The following is a 22,321-nucleotide window of genomic DNA, read 5'->3' as shown; positions in this document are numbered from 1 at the left end:
AATTGATGGTGTTGGAAACAAACGGTCCTATCCCTTTTGCCACACTACCTGTGTTCTCATCTCATTCCCCAGCTTTTCACTGATTGGCTCCCATTAGTCTATGAATGATGCTCCAGCATTTGGTGGGCTGAGTTTTCTCCCCTGCTCTTTCTTTACTGCTTCTAGTCAAGCGGTACAGACCCTCTGTACATAGTCTTCCTTTATTTTTATTGGTCTGCTTTCCCTCTCCCTGCTCTGTACTGTTCCTTTTCTCTTGTTCTGCATGTTTTCATTGGTGAGTTCATGGATTGCCTACTGAGTTTATCGGCTTCCTGTTGTTTGAACAAAGTACCCGAGATTATCACCTTAAAAAGAATTACTTTTGGTTCACACTTTGAAAGATTTTTGGCCAATGGTTGGATTTTGTTGACGTGTTCTTCTTGGGCCCGTGGTCTATACAACTTGGTGACAATAATTGATAGGCTGGGAGGCAAGTGGGGACTAAGGTCCCAAAACTCCCTTCAAGGGCATGTCCCTAATGACTACAAAGTCTTCCACTCCATCCCTTATTTTATCAGCCCCTAGTAGCACCTCAGGGTAAGGAATAAATATTCAAGATATGGATCCTTTGGAAACACTTGAAATCAAACCTAGGGCCCCTTTCTAGGTGTTTCTGTCACTTGCCTATTCACATCTCCAGCTTGGAGCTCTGATCTGACTCACCCAAATAAAACCAGGCCTTCATCAAGACTAATGAGTTTAAAGGAAAGTTATTTTATTTCCCTTCCTTCTGCCCTTATACCCTCTGATCCTCCACCCACAGACAGAGACATAGAAACACAGATACAGACAAGGACAGAAAAACAGACATGATAGAAAGACAGACAGAGAGCAGACAGACGTGCGCATAAGCATGTTTGTGCACAGCTACTTAAGAACAACTAGCCACCCATTAACTCAAGAGAGAATCCTGAATGCAGGACTATCAGTTATATTTAATTTATCTTTCCTTTACACTTCTCGTCTCTGTCATTTCTTTTACCATTTTCTTAATCATACTTTCTTCACCTATCCATGTCACTCAGCAGCCTCCGAACTCCCTTCCTTGTGCCCCATAACCTCTCTTGAACCCATTCTTGCAGGTGCTGCTGCTGTCTTTCACAAGGTGTGACCAGGGCAGCACTCTGCCCCCGTGTGTGAGGTCCTGCCCTCAGGATTGAGGTCACAGTTCTTACAAAGATAAGACCCTAGGTTTCATGCTTCTATGCTCCTAAATTCTTCTTTGGGTTCCCACTATGTAGTATGACCATAGTGGCTATTTATAGTACTCCAAAGTCTATCCCCACTTTCCTCGTCCCTTTACAGTTGTCAATCTCATTTTCTAAAGCTACTTTATCCTCTCAAAGCTTAATTAACGTACATTTATGATTCAAATTCAGCTTAGACATCTGTTCCTCCAGGAAGATTTTTTTTTCTGATTATGCCCCGTTAATTAAAAACAAACCACCCCTCAGTAAGTTCTAGATCAATATGCAGGACCTCCTCCGCATACCCAGAAAACTGTATTTACAAGATTCTATTATATCATGGTTTATAACATTCAATTTCTTTTGCTGGATTCAAGCTGTGTGAGTAAAGGTCAGGAGGTTCGTATCTTCATTTCTGAGATCTGTCATTTCCTTCATGAAACCTGCGTTGCAAGATGGAACAAATATGCTTATTCATGTGCCCATACATATGTACACAGACCACACACATATTCAGCCTTCGAAACACATTCAATATGTTTTTATCAGACCATTAACTCTAGGAAATGATGTTTTAATTTTCATAATTCAAATGGGTAGTTATTGCTCAGGATAGGTAAGGTTATTTTTTTAGCGAACATATCTAATCTCAGACATCATGTAGCCTCAGCTCATTACATGGCCCTAGCAGGATAAACCTAGCTTGTGTCTAGAATTGTGAAAAGTATCTGTAATATTTTCCAATCAGAATTTTAGAAGTGAAGATTTTCAGTTTGTTTTTCTATATACTGGGATCCACATCAATGACAAGAAGTAGAGTTTAATCTCTTTCACATGTTGAATTAAAAAATATTCTAGATAATCAATGTGATTTATTTTCTCTCCTACATTATCATTGTTAATAGTTAGTTCTTTGAAGATGATTTAATTACATGCATGTGTTGGGTAGAATGTGAAGACAAGATGCATATGGACAGTGTGTTGTGACCAAAACAGGGGAAGAGATGTCTCCATTTCTTTTTTTTTAATTAGATATTTTCTTCATTTAGAATTCAAATGCTATCCCCAAAACCTCCTATGTCCCCCGCCCTGCCCCCCAACCCACCCACTCCCACTTCCTGGCCCTGGCATTCCCTTGTATTGGGGCATATGATCTTCACAATAACAAGGGCCTCTCCTCCCATTGATGGCCGACTAGGCCATCCTCTGCTACATATGCAACTAGAGACACAGCTCTGGGGGGGGGGGGTACTGGTTAGTTCATATTGTTGTTCCTCCTATAGGCCAACCACAGATTTTAAGTTGAGTATTAACATGTAGTAATTGTACTCATTGGTTGAATATGGTGTGATATTTGAGCATGTGTATAGCGTCTGTTCATCAAACCAGGGCAGGAATGATGCCCTACATCTCCTTATTGCTACTTTGTGTCTGGATACCTCAACCCTATAGATTTTTGAGAGCTCTGGTTATCCCAGCGGGTGTTGCTTCTATTACCTATGACTTTGGTATCTGCTATTCAGCCTCCGTTCCCTTCTAATTATCGTCCAAGTCTTTCGACCTTAAGCCCTCCCTGGCGAGCACATAGCCAAGCATCATAAGAAGCCTTCCTGCCCTGCCTACTCTCCTTCCTAAACCATCACCTCCCCTAGCCTGAATGCTTGCACAGCTTGCTGCTGCCCCCCTTTCCCTCCCCCCTTAACCTGATACATTGCACCTGAAATGTATCCTACTAAGGTCATTGTGTTACCACGTGTCTCATAAACTCACAGAATAAAGAAGGAAACCTAAAGCTCACCACTCAGTGCCTGCTGCACACGTGTTTCCAAATTCCACTGTGACGTTGCTTTCTCATTATCTTCATGGGAAAGCCTTTGGATCATGCATTAGACTCCACTGGACCTTTTTATTTCTTCTTGTTCCTCATGTAATAGGGACAACCACTATCCCTTAGGGTTGTTTAGTGATTGAATGAAGCAATAGGCAATATTTGAAAGCCCCAGTCACATAGTCACACATCCTGTCTGCCCTTGTTATTATTGTGTTGCACTGTTAAAAATACAAATGATAACTTTCTGACACTTCCATTAACATCTCCTCTTGTCTGCATCCACAAAATATGCCAGTGTCATCATTCAATGTCTAGGATTTGTTGAGAAGAGAGAGTTTAATAAAAGGAACACAAATACTGATGGCTGGAAAGCTCAAAGACAAAACAGCCAGAGCTCAGATCTCTGCAATGTGTGCCTCCAGGTCTTATCCTTCAAACGGTGGCAGGACCTTACTGTCTTCAGTTTTGTTAAGTTTCACTGAGACTGTCAACTATGAAGCAGCTGATCTGAGGTGCTATTAGCAAAAGATGGGAGAACCTGTCTTAGTCACTGCCAGGTTTTTACTGCATTCTCCCTTTTCAGCAAAAGAATCGCCAAAGCCTTTGGTTACCTCCTGATGGAGTTGTCAGGGTCAGTTTAAATCCATTGTATTTCTTTTTCTTAAATTGTATTTTATTGATTCTTTGTGAATTTCACATCACATATGCCGGTTCCAGTCCTCTCTCTGTCCCTTCAAGTTCCCTTTGCCCTTGCAGAGGGGATCCCATCCTGTTGAGAAGAAAACAAAAATTTAAAAACAAACAAACAAAAATCCATTTCACCATGGAAGCTGAAGTGTGTCACACAGTGTACCCTTTTACTCAAACAGCTCTACTTACAAGTGTTCATTGCAGTGAGTCAGATTGAGTGGCCAAAGGTATCACACCACATTCTGGCACATTTACTGAGGACAAGGGTCACACACACTTGCCTGTCTTTTATAAATGCACTCAGACTTAATTGCTTGTAATAGTGCTATAAAAATGTTATATTATATAAAACAATTGAACTATAAAATCTAGAAACTTGAGATTTAATTAGTACCCCAGTACATTGTAAATACCTCCATTAATGATGATTGAAAATAACATGATTGCAATAAAGTTTATATTTAAGTCAAAAGTTTTACATATATATGTTCCATTGCATATGAATATATACTCCATTGCATATGTGCTATATATACATATATATATATATACACTATATATGTGTGTATGTGTGTGTGTGTGCAAGTGTGCATGCATGTGTATGGCACGGGGCTCTTGTATAGTTCAGAGAACAACTTGGAGGAGTTGGGTCCTGGAGATTGAACTCAGTTTGTCATGCTTGATGACAAGTACCTGTCTTCTCTGAGCCTTCTTGTTAGCCCCAAATATTGTTTAAGAACCAAATAATATTTCTTCCTAAAATACAATTCAGCGTCAATTGTTCCTGAAGTTAACTTTTTAAAAGTTGCCTTTTCCCCTATTATTTTTGGAGTTAGCATTCTGAATAGAGAGGGGAGCCATGCAGAAGTGCAGTCTTATTTTTATTGAGGAGTCTCTATTCACCCTACATAGATGTCTTAATTAGGGTTTTACTGCTGTGAACAGACACCATGACCAAGGAAAATCTTATAAAGGACAACATTTAATTGGGGTGAGCTTACAGGTTCAGAGGTTCAGTCCATTATCATCAAGGTGGGAGCAGGGCAGCATGTAGGCAGGCATGGTGCAGGCAGAGCTGAGAGTTCTACATTTTCATCTGAAGGCAGCTAGTAGAATACTGGCTTCCAGGCAGCTAGGATGAGGGTCTTAAAACACATACCCACAGTGACACAGCTACTCCAACAAGGTTATACCTCCTAATAATGCCACTCCCTGGGCCAAGCATATACACAAACATCTCAATAAGGAAGGCATTAATGGACCAACGAAATGCCTCTACTCAAGTGTAGCTTTTTGATGAAGTGAGTTTTACTGGAGTTATTTAAACAATTATGGTGGAGGGGTTACTAACATGGCCGTTATGCTAGCAGGAAGTTTCCTGCTTAAGGCAATTGTTAACTGCTTACATATCCTTTGGGAGGGCCAGAGCCTCTCGTGCCTAGTAAACTGCTTTGTGAGTCCACTTCTCCTTCCACAAGTGAATGTTAGTGGGTCCTAGCTTACGTGGTCACAATTACTCTGGCCTGCAGGTTGGGGGAGGGATACGTGGGCACAGGGCTAGGGCTAGTCCCCATATTAAAATACAAGGTATGGGGAACATGCATGTCATTCCAGAGAGAGAGAGAGAGAGAGAGAGAGAGAGAGAGAGAGAGGAGATAAAAGCCCAGGGGCCTCATGCACAGCTACTCTAGCCAAGCAATGAGCTGCAGGTTTAGTGAGAGACCCAGTCTCACACAAACAAGGTTGTGCGTGATGGAAGAAGATCTGGTGTTAACACCTGGTCTCATAAATGTACATGTGTGCACAAGGAAGTGCACATGTGCACATAGCAAGTACAAAAGAAAGCAGAAGAATAAACAAGACATGGCAACGTCCATGCCATACATGGAGGCAGAGCTCCACAAGGAGCCAGAGCTCTACAGAAGAGAGGGAATTTATGGGACAGAGGGAATTTGATGTGTACAGCCGTTTTGATTTCAGGGTTAGAATGAGAGGGAAGTTTGACTTTTACAAACCAGAATGATATGGGTAATGCTAGCCTCAGAAGAACAAAGCACGGCCCAGATAGATACCTCTGGAGGGAGTCACTGGCTGGAGCCAGGCCGCTTTGCTCAAACAATGAGTCAAACACAGCTGCTGTGATTCTTAGGACCCGGACAGACTCATTATCTAGACTGCAGAGAAAAGTGGAACTAAAAATTAAGAGATTTATCTCTAACCATATCCCCCAGCCAGAGTGGAAGGTGTTTTAGCTGAAACTCAATTCAATGCTCCTTTTCTGGAGCCAACAGACCAAACTACCTGGAGAATGACCCGATTCTGGTCACAAAGACAATGACAAGAAGGCTTACCATGGACTTTTCCTTCTGCGTGTACTCCTATTGTGGAACGTAAGTCGACTTTCAAGGGCACTGTTAGTAACTTGATCACTGTGAAGGGTTTTCGCGAAGGAGGCATGTTTGCTAAGGGCGCCCCGTGTCTACTGTTCAAATTGTATCTGGGGTCATAGTGAATGATACCAGGAGGTGTTGGAAAGTCAGCTGCTCGTGGTGACATGTGGAGGGTCCAAGAACATACAAAACACTGTTATGTTCAGTCCCCAAACCTCTGACTCCACCCCCACCACTCCCTTACTGCCCTGTGAAAACAAGTACTTTAATCATATTCCAGCCCTCCATTGCTTTTCAGCCTTGAGCTCTGGTCGATGCCTAAAGAGGGGCTGAGGTTCTTGGCTCTCACCCAGAGTAGCATGTTACACACTGCCGTAAAGTTTCATATTTCCCAGAGGAAAGAGACTCAGAATGGAAAATATTGCTGAAGTTTCCCACCCTTGAGCAGCTGCCTACCACATTTCTAAAATATATCCTGAGCGCCCTCTCCTGACTGCAGGGAAGCATAGCTTAAGGGACAGTAAGCATCGGTTTTGTTGTTTGCTTGTTCTTGATCAATCAGAATAGAAATGGAAATTATTAAGCGATCAAAAGAGAAAAGCAGCGAGGCCTAAGAAGAAATCTCACTTGTGGCTTTGCAATGCAAATATCAGCCCCACCTAATGGGTTCCATGAAAAAGTATTCTCATGCTGACCTGAAGTCTTGTTTGGGGACATTTCACCAGAAGAATTGATCAACTGATCATAAATAGCTACTGTGAGTGACCAGAACTCATTTAAGTTCTAGTTAGGGTTGGGCAGGGTTCAGTAAATTGTAAAACAGAACCCATGAGAGCTTAAAATGCAGTGTCACATTTTAAAGAATTCAAGTACTCACTTGGTAGCTTAGTGACCATTAAAGTACTTTAAGAAAGGATGAAAAGTTTATCAGGCTGGGGTATGAGAACTAAGATAGACAGAGATCAAGGAAGAGGTCCTCTTTTTATTGTAAAATACTCTGTCATTCCTTCATCAGATTCATGGTTTGAGACAAAGATTAGAAAGTCACAGCTCAGCTACTTGCGACTGGTTCAGGGCTATTACTTTTCAAGGCAATGGATGCCATTGCTTGCTGGCTGTGACACACTTCATGACATAGACATGGCTATATTCTGGATGTATTGCTGTCTTAGTTAGGGTTTCTATTGCTGAAATAAAATATCCTGTATGACCAAAAGCAACTGTGGAGAAAAGGCTTTATTTGATCGTACACTTCCACATCACAGTCCATGATTAAAGGCAGCCAGGGAAGGAACTCAAGGTCGGAACCTAGAGGCAGGAACTGAAGTAGAAACCAAGGAGCAATGCTGCTGACTGACTTTGCTCCATCTGGCTTGCTCAGTCTGCTATCTTGGGTAACTCAGGACTGCTTGCCTAGGGCTGGCACTAATCATAGTGGGCTGGGCTCTTTTATACCAATCACTAATCAAGAAACTCTCACAATTAGTTTACATGAGTCTCCTAGCTTTTAAGAGGCTCATTTATACATTGGTCAAAAATGATGGCCATGAGAGAATATACTTGAAATTGTGAAGATTAAATTTGATGTATGCACAATTCTTAAATTAGTGATTAGCACACAATCTATGCTCAATAAATCCTATTGGCTATTTTTTATTCTGCAGCCAAAAGAGGGGGATCACTCACGTGTTCAAAGCTCTGTTTAGTGAAAGAAATGTACACTCTCCTTTTGCAATCATCATGTATAGCAGGCTGTAGAATTATAGTAATTTTAAACATTCGTTGATCTGTCTAATTCCTTCCAAGTTTCACACAACACAGGGATGCGAATTTGTTTTGTAAAACAGGTTATATTATTTGTAAGATTTTTTTCATATAACTGTACCCATTTCTTGGGTATAGTATGATATTTCAAAATATATATAAAACGCCTGATAATTGTGTCAAGGCAATTAGTATAAGGCAGCCTATCTTTACTGTTTTGAAATATATAATTTGTTATTGTTAATTTCAGTCTCCCACTGGGCATGAGAACACTGGGACCTTAATCCTGTCCAGGTGCTATTTTGTACACACTACCTAAGTTCTCGCAATCGTCCCTCTGCCTTCTCTGTACCTGAAAAGCCCTGTTCTACTCTCTGAAGTTGATTCTTTATTTATGTGCCTTCAGATCTGGTCTCTAAAAGACAGCTCAAAATGTCAGAACAGATTTGAATTTTATAGGTTAATGGGAAATGTTGAGGAAGGCATAATAAAAATCCTTATGATGGATATAGAAAGAAAGCGTCATTATTCAAACTGAAGGGGGAAACCCATGAATTCAAAGCAGTCCGGCAATAAGTGATACCCCAGCAGCTTCTCTCACCCCAGAAGCTGTTCTGCGTTTGCTTTCTTTCCTCTACTGTCCATCCAATCAGTGGTCCCGACTACAGAAGACCACTCACTCGATCATGTGGCCCGTGACATGTCCCAAAGTGGAAAAGTAAGGGGAACTTCAGGCTTATCATTTGAGGAACGGGACCGCTGTCAGCCATAGAGTTATTGTATTAGGATGGCAGTTCACTGTACACTGTGGGTGTCACTCAAGGGATTATGGGATCGAGCTGGAGCCCCCTAGGACAAAGCACAGTTTCTCAACCTGACCTGGATGCTTAACCTCTGCTGACACATACCACATGAGTCCTGCAGGCACCACCCTCTTAGCCTCCATGCGCCATCAGAGCAGGAGCCTCTGCCCCGCCCCCCCCAAGCACAATCTCTTCTTTTGAGCCTTTACAAGTGGATACTGCTCTGTCATAACTGGTTCGAGTTTTTTGATTGACTTTTCAGAGTGTCTGTCTATTGCTTCTACCAAGAAGCACTCTGATCCATTTCCCCTTCAACCAGATTAGTTAGCTTTAAGGCCTTCTTCCTAAGGGTAACTAGTTTTGTGATGTTGCATGTTTACTTCTGTGTCTGTCTCTTCAAGGAAAGCCACTGTATGGAGTCTCCTTCACCATCTTACTCCCCACTCTTGGACAGTGACCACCTACGTTGGCTGTCCTTAGTTGTTCTGAATGATTGAAGAGAGTTCTTCCATTGTTCAGAACTTCCAGTTCACAGTTGATACTGAACCTTCCTGGTAAAGCCACCCTTTGGGCATTACCGTAAAGAATGCCCCAAACTCTGCAGATTACTCTGCAGATTGTCAAGACAATCAACAAAACTTTCCTTTTATACAATATCAACTCCTAATTATAATTTACTGAGTGACTAGAGACTAAGTTGCCACCAAGAATGGCAAGGACTACTGGTTGCCATTAGAAGCTATGAAGTTTGAGGGAGGCTGTGGGTCTCAGAGGAAGTCTGGCTCCGCTGAATCTTGATTTCCAACTTCCACCATACAGAAGAGTGGTTGGGTTGTTTTAACTATTAGTCTGTAGCAATCTGTTACTAGTAGCTCTCTTTCTCTCTCCCTCTCCCTCTCTCTCTCTCTCTCTCTCTCTCTCTCTCTCTCTCTTACACACACACACACACAGAGAGAGAGAGAGAGAGAGACAGACAGAGACAGAGAGAGACAGAGAGAGAGACACACACACAGAGACAGAGAGAGAGAGAGAGAGAGACATGCACACATGTAGAGGGGATTGAACCTCTGGCCTTATGAATACTAGGTAATCACTCTACTCCCGAGCTGCCTAATATACCCCTGCCCAGTGTACATTAAGCCAGAAGCCAGACCACAGCATTCCTCAATGGTTTCCCTGCTAACACAGAAAGAGTCCCTTGCAACTGATGAGAATCTCTTTCTATAAGCTTCACCCCGACCCTGCTTTTTCACCTTACCTCACCCAATCCTTTCACTCCTGATTCTCTAGACACAAGATGCTTTTCTTGCTGGCGCTTGATCATACCAGATGATTTCTTAACAGGACCAGGTTATCAGCCTCCCCTTCAGCTGCAGGATTCCTCTTGTTTATTCTGTATTAGTCTTTCCTTCCCATCAGAGGCTAGAGTTCCCTGCCCCTCCTATACGCTACTTGTTTTGATTTCTTCTCTTTAGCACTCGTGAATATTTACCTCAAAATACACAATAACCATCTCTCAGATTCCATGAGAAATTGCCCCAGGACACTCCATGGAAACAAATCTTCATATGTCTAAGTCTCATATGACCATAAAATGGTCATATTTGCATATAACCTATGCACATCTTTGCATATACTGTAAATCATCTCAGCATTACTTATGCATTAAATGCTATGTGAAGAGTTGCTGTGCTATATGGTGTAAAGAATAATAGCAAGGAAAGTTTGCTTATTTAGTTCAGACATAAAATTAAAAATTTAAAATAATATTTAAAAATATTTTCCATCCATGATCAGTTGAACCTGAAGATATACAGAATCTCAATCTACAGAAGGACAATTATATTTTACATATATTTAGTGCCTCCTTGCCCTTAAGTGGAAGCCCCATGAGAACAGGCACCTCATTTTCTTTACATCTAGAACACACATAAAAATTCAAGAAATGCATGTTAAATGAGTGGATGGATGAGAGATCTCTTAAATCTTCTGAGTTTTCCCCCACTGGAAAATTTTCAGAAAAGCAGAGTTCCAAATAAATGTCCAGATTTTGAAATTTTAAAAAGCAAAGTGTACTCAGTACTCTAGCAACTAAATTGCATCCCTTAATAATATGAGTTGAACAATGTTAACAAATTAATTTCCTATTTACTTGAAATGAACTTGAATTTACTTGAGATTCAAAGGTAAAGGAGCCCAGAAGCAGGTAGAAGACATCTAGTCATTTCAGGATTCAGGCTCTCTATTATGCTGGTTTGAATTTGAGTAGCCCCCATAAGCTCGTAGGGAATGGCAACAGGATGTGTGGCCTTGTTGTAGTTGGTGTGGCCTTGTTGGAGGAAGTGTGTCAATGGGGCAGGCTATGAGATTTCCAATGATCAAGTCAGGTCTGGTGTCACTTCCTGGTGCCTGGGGATCCCGATATCGAACTCTCATCTACCCCTCCAGCACTGAGTCTGCTTGCATGCCACCATGCTTCGCGCCATGATGATAATGGACTAAACCTCTGAACTGTAAGCTAGCCTCTAATTAAATGCTGTCCTTTATAAGAGTTGCTGTGATCATAGTGTCTCTTCACAGCAATAGGAAGCCTTAGACAACTATTAAGACATCAAATTAGCATATACCATCAGCAAACATGATCTAGTGGAGATCTAATGAGGAGAGCCATCCATGCTAATATGAAGGAATCCCTCACAACATCCCTGTACGTCTGCTTTAGCTAGCTATCTGATTTCATTTTTTTGTATTGGAAAGGTAAGTCTGTTCAAATTTCTTCAGAGAACAAGAAGAACAACTCAGAAGGAAACAAGCTACAGTTAGTTACTGGAAACACAGTAGATTTATATGACACTTAAGAAGAACTGGTGTTTCTTTGGTTAATGGTGAGTACACTTAAATATAAGATTTGACAAATTTTAAAATCTCAACTGCTTTATTGGGTAAATATAACCAGTATAACAGCAAGTAGGGACATGTGAGGAAGCACTCCTATAAATGTAATGATCCAGATCACAGAAGGTATAGAGGGACAGATAATGACAAATGACAACTGGTGGTCAGTATAACTGCTGTCCTACAGAAGGATAAGGAAACACTGAGGGTTAACAGGGAACACAGAATGTGTCAGCCTGCCTTATGATGAGGATATGAGCTTTTAGAGGAAAAAAGAAACACAAATAAGAAGCCCATCCAAGTTCCCAAAAGTTTATTGATGTCTCAAATGGTATGTGCTACCAAAGAAAATATGCAACCCTAAACTCGTGGCCTTGGTGGAACCTTGAGACATGGGATGGGACATTTGAGTGATGGGAACCCAGTGGATCATGAACACTTAATTCTGTTTGCCCTCCAAGTATTTTGAAGCATTTCCAAACCCTTACTCTACAGTAACGAACATTTTTTTTCCAGTATTATTTTTTATTAGGTATTTTCCTCATTTATATTTCCAATGCTATCCCAAAAGTCCCCCATACCCTATCCCCACTCCCCTACCCACCCACTCCCACTTTTTGGCCCTGGAGTTCCCCTGTACTGGGGCATATAAAGTTTGCAAGTCTAATGGGCCTCTCTTTCCATTGATGGCCGACTAGGCCATTTTTTGATACACATGCAGCTAGAGTCCAGAGCTCCGGGGTACTGGTTAGTTCATAATGTTGATCCACCTATAGGGTTGCAGATCCCTTTAGCTCCTTGGGTTCTTTCTCTAGCTCCTCTATTGGGGGCTCTGTGATCCATCCAATAGCTGAATGTGAGCATCCACTTCTGTGTTTGCTAGGCCCCGGCATAGTCTCACAAGAGACAGCTATATCTGGGTCCTTTCAGCAAAATCTTGTTAGTGTATGCAATGGTGTCAGCGTTTGGAAGCTGATTATGGGATGGATCCCCAGATATGGCAGTCTCTAGATGGTCCATCCTTTCATCACAGCTCCAAACTTTGTCTCTGTAACTCCTTCCATGGGTGTTTTGTTCCCAATTCTAAGAAGGGGCAAAGTGTCCACACTTTGGTCTTCATTCTTCTTGAGTTTCATGCATTTAGCAAATTGTATCTTATATCTTGGGTATCCTAAGTTTCTGAGCTAATATACATTTATCAGTGAGTACATATTGTGTGAGTTCCTTTGTGATTGGGTTACCTCACTCAGGATGATGCCTTCCAGGTCCATCCATTTGCCTAGGAATTTCATAAATTCATTCTTTTTAATAGCTGAGTAGTACTCCATTTAGTAAATGTACCACATTTTTTGTATCCATTCCTCTGTTGAGGGGCATCTTGGTTCTTTCCAGCTTCTGGCTATTATAAATAATGCTGCTATGAACATAGTGGAGCATGTGTCCTTCTTACCGGTTGGGACATCTTCTGTATATATGCCCAGGAGAGGTATTGTGGGATCCTCTGGTAGTACTATGTCCAATTTTATAAGCTCAACTATAATATAGAAGATTCTGATTTCTTAATTTTCCTTTAAAAAATGTAGCCATTCATCCCACTGTTGCCAAGTGATAGCTTACTTCTGCACAGGCTTGATCTGCACTTCCTGGTAGCTATCCGTGTTGACATCTAGTCATGTGCTTGCTGGCTGGCCACTCTTAGCTTTGCTTTGGACTCATTTCGTACAAGTGCTAGGACAAATTTTAAATTGAGTTATCTGATTGAGTTATAAAAATATTTTATACGTTCTGTATACTATATTCCTTGACTTTTCCCCATTCTGTAAGTTACCACTTCACATCCTTATAGTACCTCTGATAGCCAACTTTTTTGTAGTTTGTCTGTTTTATCCATTTCTTAAAGTCTATTTTATTCATTTATTTTTGTTACTGTTGTAGTTGCTTTTGTTGTCTTTTCAGTGTTAAACAGGAGAATCTAAGGCATTTGCAAGGTTACAAGGCTTTATTCCTCTTTTGTCCCCCTGAGTTTTATCTTATGCATCATCTGTGGAAGAAAAATATCCTAAAATGAAAATGCATACATTTGCAAGACAATGGACTTCTAAAATATATCACTTGAAGTGACATCTGACTCAACTTAGCATCCAATCTTGGCAGAATACTCATGAATTTGTCATTATCACATCACATAATGTACCTTCCAGAAGCAACTGCCTGAGTATTGGGGTGGTCTGCTGAAGGCATGAGATACCAACACAGACTCTCAAGTTCAAGTGATGTTTTTGGTTGCCATAGACTCACAGAATCTGAGATTTCTATAAGAAACTGCTTTCCAAATGAAGAACACACTGGGTTGGGGAGAAAAAAGAGATGGAAATAGAAGTCATTCCATTTCCCCATGCTACCTCAACTTACCAAGGACTTGACATTTTGGGTTCTTCTCAGGGAACAAAACGATTCACTCACCAGCTTTAGTCAATGGTGAAGCATTTTAGACTCTTATGAATCAATGCATAAGAGGGCATTGCCCTCTGAGGATAGTAAGAACATATTGGTAAAGAGGACAGCTGTTTTGGCATTGTGGATGCAAAGGGGAATATGAACAGACTTCCATGTTCATATATATATATATATATATATATATATATATATATACACACACACACACACACACATATATATGTAGTGTATGTATATGTGTGTATATGTATATATATGTGTGTTTGTATATATGTGTATATATGTATACATACATATATGTGTATATATGTGTGTATGTGTGTATACATATATGTGTATATACATATGCTCAATGGCCCCATGTGCAAAAATTGTCAGAGAATAAGACTCCTCATGAAGAAAAGTTTCAAGACACACCTGATGTTGCACAAAGGCATGTAGAGAAGGGTGAGTGACAGCAAATTCAGAATTGGTTACTCAGAGGGAGGGAGATGGTGAAAAGTACTTGTGGTTCTCCAACCATCCCCAGTGATATAGCCCTGTTTATTCACTAATGTCTTTTTAAATCTCTTCCCCTTGAGAAGAGTCTCACAGAGGGATGGGTTCAAGGGTATGGAGAAGTGGATTTACTGAGTAGAAGGGACAAAAAGCAGAAGTTAGAATGCATGCTCTTCAGACTTCCAGCCAAGACCCATACACAGAAGCCACACTCAGTCTGACAGCTTCTAGCTACCAGGGCCTATAGAATCTTTGTTAGGGTTTGAGTCAATGAGCAGAGAATTGCCAACGATATGTCATGGTGATGGAACAGGGCTTGCCAAGTTTACGAATCTGAGACTTTTCTGTGGCCTATCTTGATGCTGGAGGTCACGATTAGCTCAGGAAGACTTTCTCAGAGGAGCTCAGGCTGAGGGTCTTCCTACCTGAGCTGACTCCTTCTGCCCTCACTAGAGCCATCCATGCGTGTGGAGCAGGACACCTTCCTACTTATATTCATTTCCCATAGTCATTACCTCCCAAACCAACTCAACTCTGGTTCCTCTTTCCCAGGGACCTGCTCAGAGACTTACAGGATCTTTAGTGGGTGATATGGGAGGTGCAAATAAGCAACTTGCCTTTTTCATACTTCTGTTGAAAGAACTATTTTTTGCCTCTTCTTAAACGTAATATAACCAGAAAACTATGCCCATGCTATGTGAGAAAATTTCAAATTTTCTCAGCTAACTTTTGAGGTAAAGGTGCACAACAAAAAAATAAAATATATTGTATTAGGAAAGAACATGGACTCATGTTTACAAAAAGGAAAATGGGGTAACTATCATCTCTTTTGGAAAACCAAAGTGCAGTATTCATGATAACAGTTAGGACCTATGACCACCAGCCCCAGATTATACATCTCACCTCATTTTCTTATCCACAACATCCATCAAACAAGCATACGGTGTCAGTCCACTTCCATGACTTTGATGTTGGTCATCACACATTAGAAAGGTCTGTCCAGATCAGTTTTAGGGATTGCTATGCAATCTGGCCAACTATTAGCTGACTCAGCATGAGATAATGAAGTTCACTGAAGTGTCTCCTGGCCCCTTTAACATAGCCCCTTCCATACCAAGATGAACAGACTAAAGAACAGAGCAGCGAGGAACTCCTGTGTCTGTCCGGACTGTAGCTGCCGAACAGTATTCTCTTCATGCAGGTTTGACCTGAAATTCTTTTTATTTTTTGAGACAAGGTTTTACATACTCCAGGCTAGCCTTGAATTTACTTTGAAGCCAGTGATGACCTTAAGCTTCTGCTACTTCTGCCTCCACTTCCTGGCTGGTGGGATTGCAGGCACATGCCACCACATTCTGTGGTTCTGGGTATCAAAACCAGAGCTAGATATTAGAGGCACCACCATATCCCCTGCCTCTGCCCCTAGTGGTTGGTCTATATTAGTTTAATTAAAATCAGGGGGCTGGTTTAGGACAAAAAATAGTCTAAGACAAGATATGATTATGTGGTTAAACACTCTGCTAAATACTTTTTGAAGGGCAAAGGAGGTAAAAATCTGGGAGAATGGAGGCTTACAGAGAAATCAAGAGACAAATGTAAGTCTCTGAAGCTTTGCTTTCTCATGGTAAGTGGAGGACTCTGGCTGTCCTCCAATGTGTTTTAGGCCCCTAATCTTTAACATAAGGTAATGGTATCTAGGCCTTCCAGTAGTTCTAATGAGTTGTAGGTGAGACAATAATTTTTAAAATGCTTTAAACACCACCTGACATACACAGTATACAGACAGGCCAGATGCTTTTAAAATACAGCAGAGTACACATTTCACCTCAATTTCCCTCTCATTTTACCTTCTCATGCTCACCCCAGAAAAGGCTTACTGATATTTTCTGAGAGATCCATTTTACTCAGAACTATCAGAAACAGAGCCCATTCATCGGTCTGGAACTTCAATCTGGTTCCTACTAAATAGTTAACTGAATGTTAAAGTGAATGGCATTAAAAAAAATAAAATAAAATAAAAAAGAGTGACCCAAAAGGTTATCAAATGAATACTTTATTAGAGTCATAACACTTATAAAATAAATTTATCAGATTTTAAGACCAGCCAACACTTTTTCATTTTTACAGCTAAGATACGTAGAGAGATTCTTAAACACCTTCGTCTTTGTTCAAGTGCTTCATCGCTCAGCTCACAACATCTAGAATGCAATGAATCTACAGACCTAAGTATTCACAGTTAGTCAGCTTTGAGTTTTCTTTTTGCTAACCTAGAAGCCATACATTTACAAAAGTACCACCAATACATCTGAATGAATTCATTTGAGTTAATACCACACTGAGCATGGCTTGGTACACCTGGGGGAAAACAAAAATCTCAACTAAATTCTAGTGGACTACATTTTAGTGATTCCACGTACAATGTATCTTTATGGCACATTTGTGACTTCATAGTATATAATTCATAATACAGGTTTTTCAGTGTGTGGTCTGGAGCTGGAAAAACAGGAGGGAAGTCTGGCATTTTAGAAGAGCTAAGACATGAGTGGAAAGCCATAAGACTGATTTCTTCAACCTACATATAGAAATACATCTCGTCTTCAGCTGTATTACAAACTGAGGTCCCCGTTGGTTCTTCTTCTGGGGGAGTATTAGATAAACAGCACTTGAACACTGGGCATTGATGCTATTCATTCATGTTTTTCACTATGTTCCAGGGAGTCCAATACTCCAACCATACATGGCACTCTTAGGTGATGGGTCAGCTCGAGAGCAATTCCCAAGCCTCCATTTCCAAAGGCAGCCCTACTAAAACAATAGGGAATTGGCCTGTATGAGAATGCGGTGGGAACTGTGGTCACTCATGATCTGTTGCCAAGCCTGCGACACATACAGGTGGACTAGGATTGTTTTCTGTTCTATTCAGCCAGATCCAGTTTTTGTTTTAGCTCTTGTGTTAAATGTCCTTTGCCTGTCTGACACCAATGTAAAAACAACATAGATATCTGGGCTATTATCAAAGCATGTAAGAATCTATAGCTTTATGTTATAGTTAATCTGTTACTCAAATTCAGCTCAGAAAGCAATGCAAAAACAATAAGAAGTTAAAAATTCAACTCTTCAGAGAGCTATTTGGAAAAGCTTTACATACATAAATATTTATATATTCATGCATAGGCCAAACAACCACAGTCTATGGCATAAATAAACCAAAAGAAAGACATCAGTAGCAAGATACTAGATCCAGTAGTGATTAATTGCCTCTGGGGATCATGTCTTAAGTACTCTCGTGTGAGTGCCTTGCTGAGCTATTAGGAAATCATTAGTTTGGAGTTTATTTCCTACCTTATTTTGCTCTTCATCCAAGGCTCTGCTGGGGTTAGCTTGAGAAATTATATGACCTTCCAAGGGTAATATTTGACTATTAAACAAAGGCAATGTGATTGATGCATAATGAAACAAAATATGTTATGTGGCTTGTCTAATGAGGTTTCATGATTAGTTCAATAGAACACAGAACACCTAAGGTTTTTATGGCAGTAGTTGATAAAATTATGGTCTGTAGACCACATCCAGTTTTGCTCCCTTTTTGAAATAAGCTTTATTAGGATACAGACATTTATTTACACATCATCTGTAGCTGCTTTTATGTTATCATAGGATGGAACAATTGCCACAGAGGCTATATGGCCTATTAAAGCCTACATATGTGCTACCTGGCCTTTTTGTAAAAAAAACATGTGTATCATTTCCTGTTTTATACTAAAGATAGAATTAGATGAGAAGCCTGCATGAGATGTATTGTTTTAGTTATTTACTATTATTAAGGTTCGGGTGACTCAACCAAAAAAAAAAAAAAGGAATACTATTGTTTTGTGAACAGTGCCTGTGTATTTTAAGAATATACAATGGAAATGCATTTAAAAAGAAACGAGAGATGAAAAAGGAAAGGATACTTCTCTAACATCAGAACAAAATGAAAATCCCACCCATGTAACAAACCACAGCTTGCACTGAGGTCCTCTCTGTACTAAGCTAACAATGTTTGGAATGTTATATTGGGACAAATGGTACCCAAGTGATCAGACATATAAAGTAGACAAATGAAACCAGCACACAACTGTCAGTTTCCAAGGAGTGTTACGGTCGCCATCTTCGCAAAGCCAGACCCAAACTGCAACCATAACAAGCTGTTGTCATGAAGGCAAAAACCTAAGAAAAGGAAAAAGAAACACTGTCATCAGATTCACAACATGGACTTTTAGAAGTTGCATCCTGAGAGACCACTGAACAAATCCTCGACAACTGACCTGTAGATACTTCAACAGGACAAGAGTTTAGAGTGATCTGTGTTTCGATGACTTTGCTTCGTTACCTCCCAGAGCTGGCCCTCCCTTTGTACACTATAGCTCTTAGCTTTCATATCTGCAGGCAGCCTTACTTTCACCATTCGCTCACATGTCAAGCTTACTTGTTAAGTATTTATGAAACCCTAGGCAGTGTATTAAAAAATTCACTCTGAGTTATCTCATCATCCAGTAGTTTCATAGCTAAGAAGACAGTAACTATCAGACCCCAAGGACACATCAAATCATTTCTGTCATCTTTAGAACTCAGTAGACAAAACCCATAGGAATGTGTTCTGAGTTCTGTTCCTCCTCAGGTGGGAGACAGTTGTCCCAGGCCAAGCCCTCTTGGAGCTGTTTCCTTGGTGTCACGGTTGGCGTCATTAACACCCGCTGTGCATACATCACTGTGCTTGGTGCAGATAAACAAATAGTACCCATTGTCCAGAAATGACATTCAGAGGCTATGAGTCAAAGGAGAGACGATTCCAGGCCAATTCAAAATGATAAAATATGACTCTATAGGGCAGAGATTCCTTTGTTTGTTTTTCAAGACAGGGTTTTTCTGTGTGGTTCTGGCTGTCCTGGAACTCATTCAATAGACCAGGCTGGCTTCAAACTCAGAGATCGATTGCCTTTGCCTCCCAAGTACTGGGATTAAAGGCATGTGTCACCATCGCCTGGTACCTGGCAAGGGTAGAGATTCCTAACCAGGAAACTGCAGCCTGAGAAGGGAGGACAGATCCATTCACAGAAATTTTTGTCACAGTTTAATTAACCCTTCCCATTTTGCTTGTTTTGGTAATATATTTTTAATATCGACAATGCCCTCTGAGTGAGAATAATTGCTTTGGGAATTTGTCAATAGTGAGAGGGAATTGCCTCTATCCTCAACTCTACTGAGTGAAAAAGGAAAGGGAAACACTTAGCCCAGTGGGACACATGAATGCATGAGCAATTTCAGCTGCTGAAAACTCAAGACCTGGAGTTCTGACTGGACTGGAGTGAGTGGAAAAAAATGGAACGCCATGAAAGACTTGAAGCATTGGTCTACGCATCGAGGTAGCTCCCCTCTGGCAGGGGGGACAAAGACACAGGTTTTCAGAAGAAGCATATCTGGAAAAGAACAGTCTAGAAACTTCCAAAACTAAAGAGGAAAAGATACTAGGTCCGGTAATGCACTATAGGAACTATTTAACATCAATTAAGATGCTTCATTTCAGAAAGCAGTTTCAATTTGTAGTAGTTTTAAAAATTATCCATGAGACCAACCTGGTTTACCAAGTGAGTTTCAGGAGAGCCAGGCTGTTAAACAGAGAAAGCCTATCTCTCAAACCACCTCCGACCTCCCCCCCCAAAAAAATTATCCATGAAAACAAAAAATTATTATTTCTTTTCACTATTTAATACAAAATGACAGGTTCACTACAGTGTATGAATGAGAGAGGATTCATGTTTTAAAGTCCCCAGAGAAGGCTTTCTCCTGTATCCCATCTGTCACAGTGACTGGTGAATTTGCCTTCCCGCTCACCAGCACTGACCCCAACACTAAGAACTGATACTTGTTCATGTCAGCCCCACCCTGAGAAAACACCCTTCTATTTGGCAGACCCACGGTGAATATGCAGCCAATAATCCAAGTTGAAAATGGGCACAAGGTTAAAAAGAGCAAAGTCCCCTCACCAGGTCTGAACTTTACAAAGAGAGAACACTAGAGTGCATTCTTTTTATAAAATCAAGCACTAATAGACTTGTTGCCTTCCCAGATAATGTCAACAGGGTTGGTCTGCAGTACAGTCACACATAATGGGAGTGATGAGAGGACTTTGCTCACAGGACAACAAAATAGATACATAAATAGCTATTATACATTTGATTCTAAAGGCTACTATTAAAAGGCCACTGATGCCCGAGGAGTCTCCTGGATGCTGGACCATGAAAGGACGATGCTTTTCCTATGGTGCACTTACTGTGGCGGCCACGTTGATGTTATACTGGTTGTCGTTGAGTAGTGGCTTCACAGTCATGGTTGTGTTGCACTGAAGGTCATGCAGGGAGGTGGCCGCTGCTTCCAGTAAAAACGCTCCGAAGTAGAAGACAAAGACTATGAAATGGTAGACAAAATCCTAAGGAGCAGAGGAGAGGCATTTATAGGTAACAACACGAAGATGCTTTACTGTTCTTTCTTGTAAATGCAATCTTAAACAGGGAAACTCAGCCCATTTAATCAAATTATCTTAAGTATATCCATTGTTTATTTTGAATAATTTGGCAAAATTAGAAGCATTAGACTCTACATAAGCCCATCCTTAACTGTAGAGGGATAGTGATTGTCAGCTGCAGGGAGAGGGAGGAATAAGTTGACCACGTTCCAGTGGAAGGCCACATGTCCACAAACATTTGGGAACACAATTTGATCTCGAAGAATACTTTTAAAAGAGGTGATACAGGGCTGGATGCCTTGGGTGATTATGATCAAAACATATTTGTATGGAAACTTCAAACTCTCAAAGAACTAATAAAAAAGATCAGTGAATCTATTTAATTTGGTACAATAGTAACTTTTCTTGTATATTGAATTTTCAAATAGAATATAATATCAGTTTAGATCAATATACAAAGATATCCATATTAATTTCAATAAGATAAAAAGGTCTTTAATTTAAATTTAAAACTAAGATAAATGCCATTTTAAAGTCCAAATAAAATTATATCAATTTCATATACTTAATACCTATTTTAGTATTTGTTCTTGCAATTATAAGTATATATTATTCTATATTCTCCAAGATACAGACTTAGTGATAGAATTCAATGGCATGCAACATGTATTTCTTTAAATACAGGGAATCAATACTACTGGAAAAGTTATTTGTTATTTTGTGCACTGGTAGAATTAATGTGAAGCAGAACTTATCATAATGCTGTTTTACTTGAAATATACCATTTATATATTTTATATTTATAGCTGTCACATTCCATTGTCTTCATCTGTGTAAATTCTTATCCTTACAGTTATCATTTACTGTCTCTTTTGCAAACAAAATTTCCTCTTTCTTTTCATACAAAGATTAACTTTGGGGGTAAGATCAGTATCATGCTTATCTGATTCCAAAGTTCTTCATTCTTTCATTAAAAAAAACTAAATTAATTAGTAATTTTTACTGACCAATAGAAATTATATACTCATTGCATGTGTTTTAGCATATGCGTGCATTATGAAGCAACTAAATTGAACTACTTATTATCATCTCATATACTCACCCTTTACATGGTGAGAACTCTCAGAATCTACTCAGCAATTTTCCAGAATACATTGCTATTAACTAGAATCTGTGCTGTAGAGCCTATGAAGGTACTATTTCTTCCTGAGTTACTGCAATGCTTTGGCAAATGCCTTCCCAACCCTATCTTCCCACTTCTT

At 40.2% G+C, this 22,321-nt stretch overlaps 1 protein-coding gene across 1 annotated transcript in view; it reads right to left on the bottom strand.

Annotated features, from left to right (window-relative positions):
• Nucleotides 1-16,587: 16,587 nt before the first annotated feature.
• Mal2 (mal, T cell differentiation protein 2) overlaps nt 16,588-22,321 on the bottom strand; it is a 31,481-nt gene continuing 25,747 nt past the window's right edge. The window contains exons 3-4 of the mRNA NM_178920.4: nt 20,868-21,023; nt 16,588-18,763 (exon numbers count right to left, since the gene is read on the bottom strand). Coding sequence (NP_849251.1) covers nt 18,692-18,763; nt 20,868-21,023 — 228 coding nt within the window. The 3' untranslated portion in view covers nt 16,588-18,691. The remainder of the gene's footprint in view (nt 18,764-20,867; nt 21,024-22,321) is intronic.

Source organism: Mus musculus, chromosome 15 (genome assembly GCF_000001635.26).
Source record: "Mus musculus strain C57BL/6J chromosome 15, GRCm38.p6 C57BL/6J".
Lineage (NCBI taxonomy): Eukaryota > Metazoa > Chordata > Mammalia > Rodentia > Muridae > Mus > Mus musculus.
This window is presented reverse-complemented; position numbering and strand designations above follow the sequence as displayed.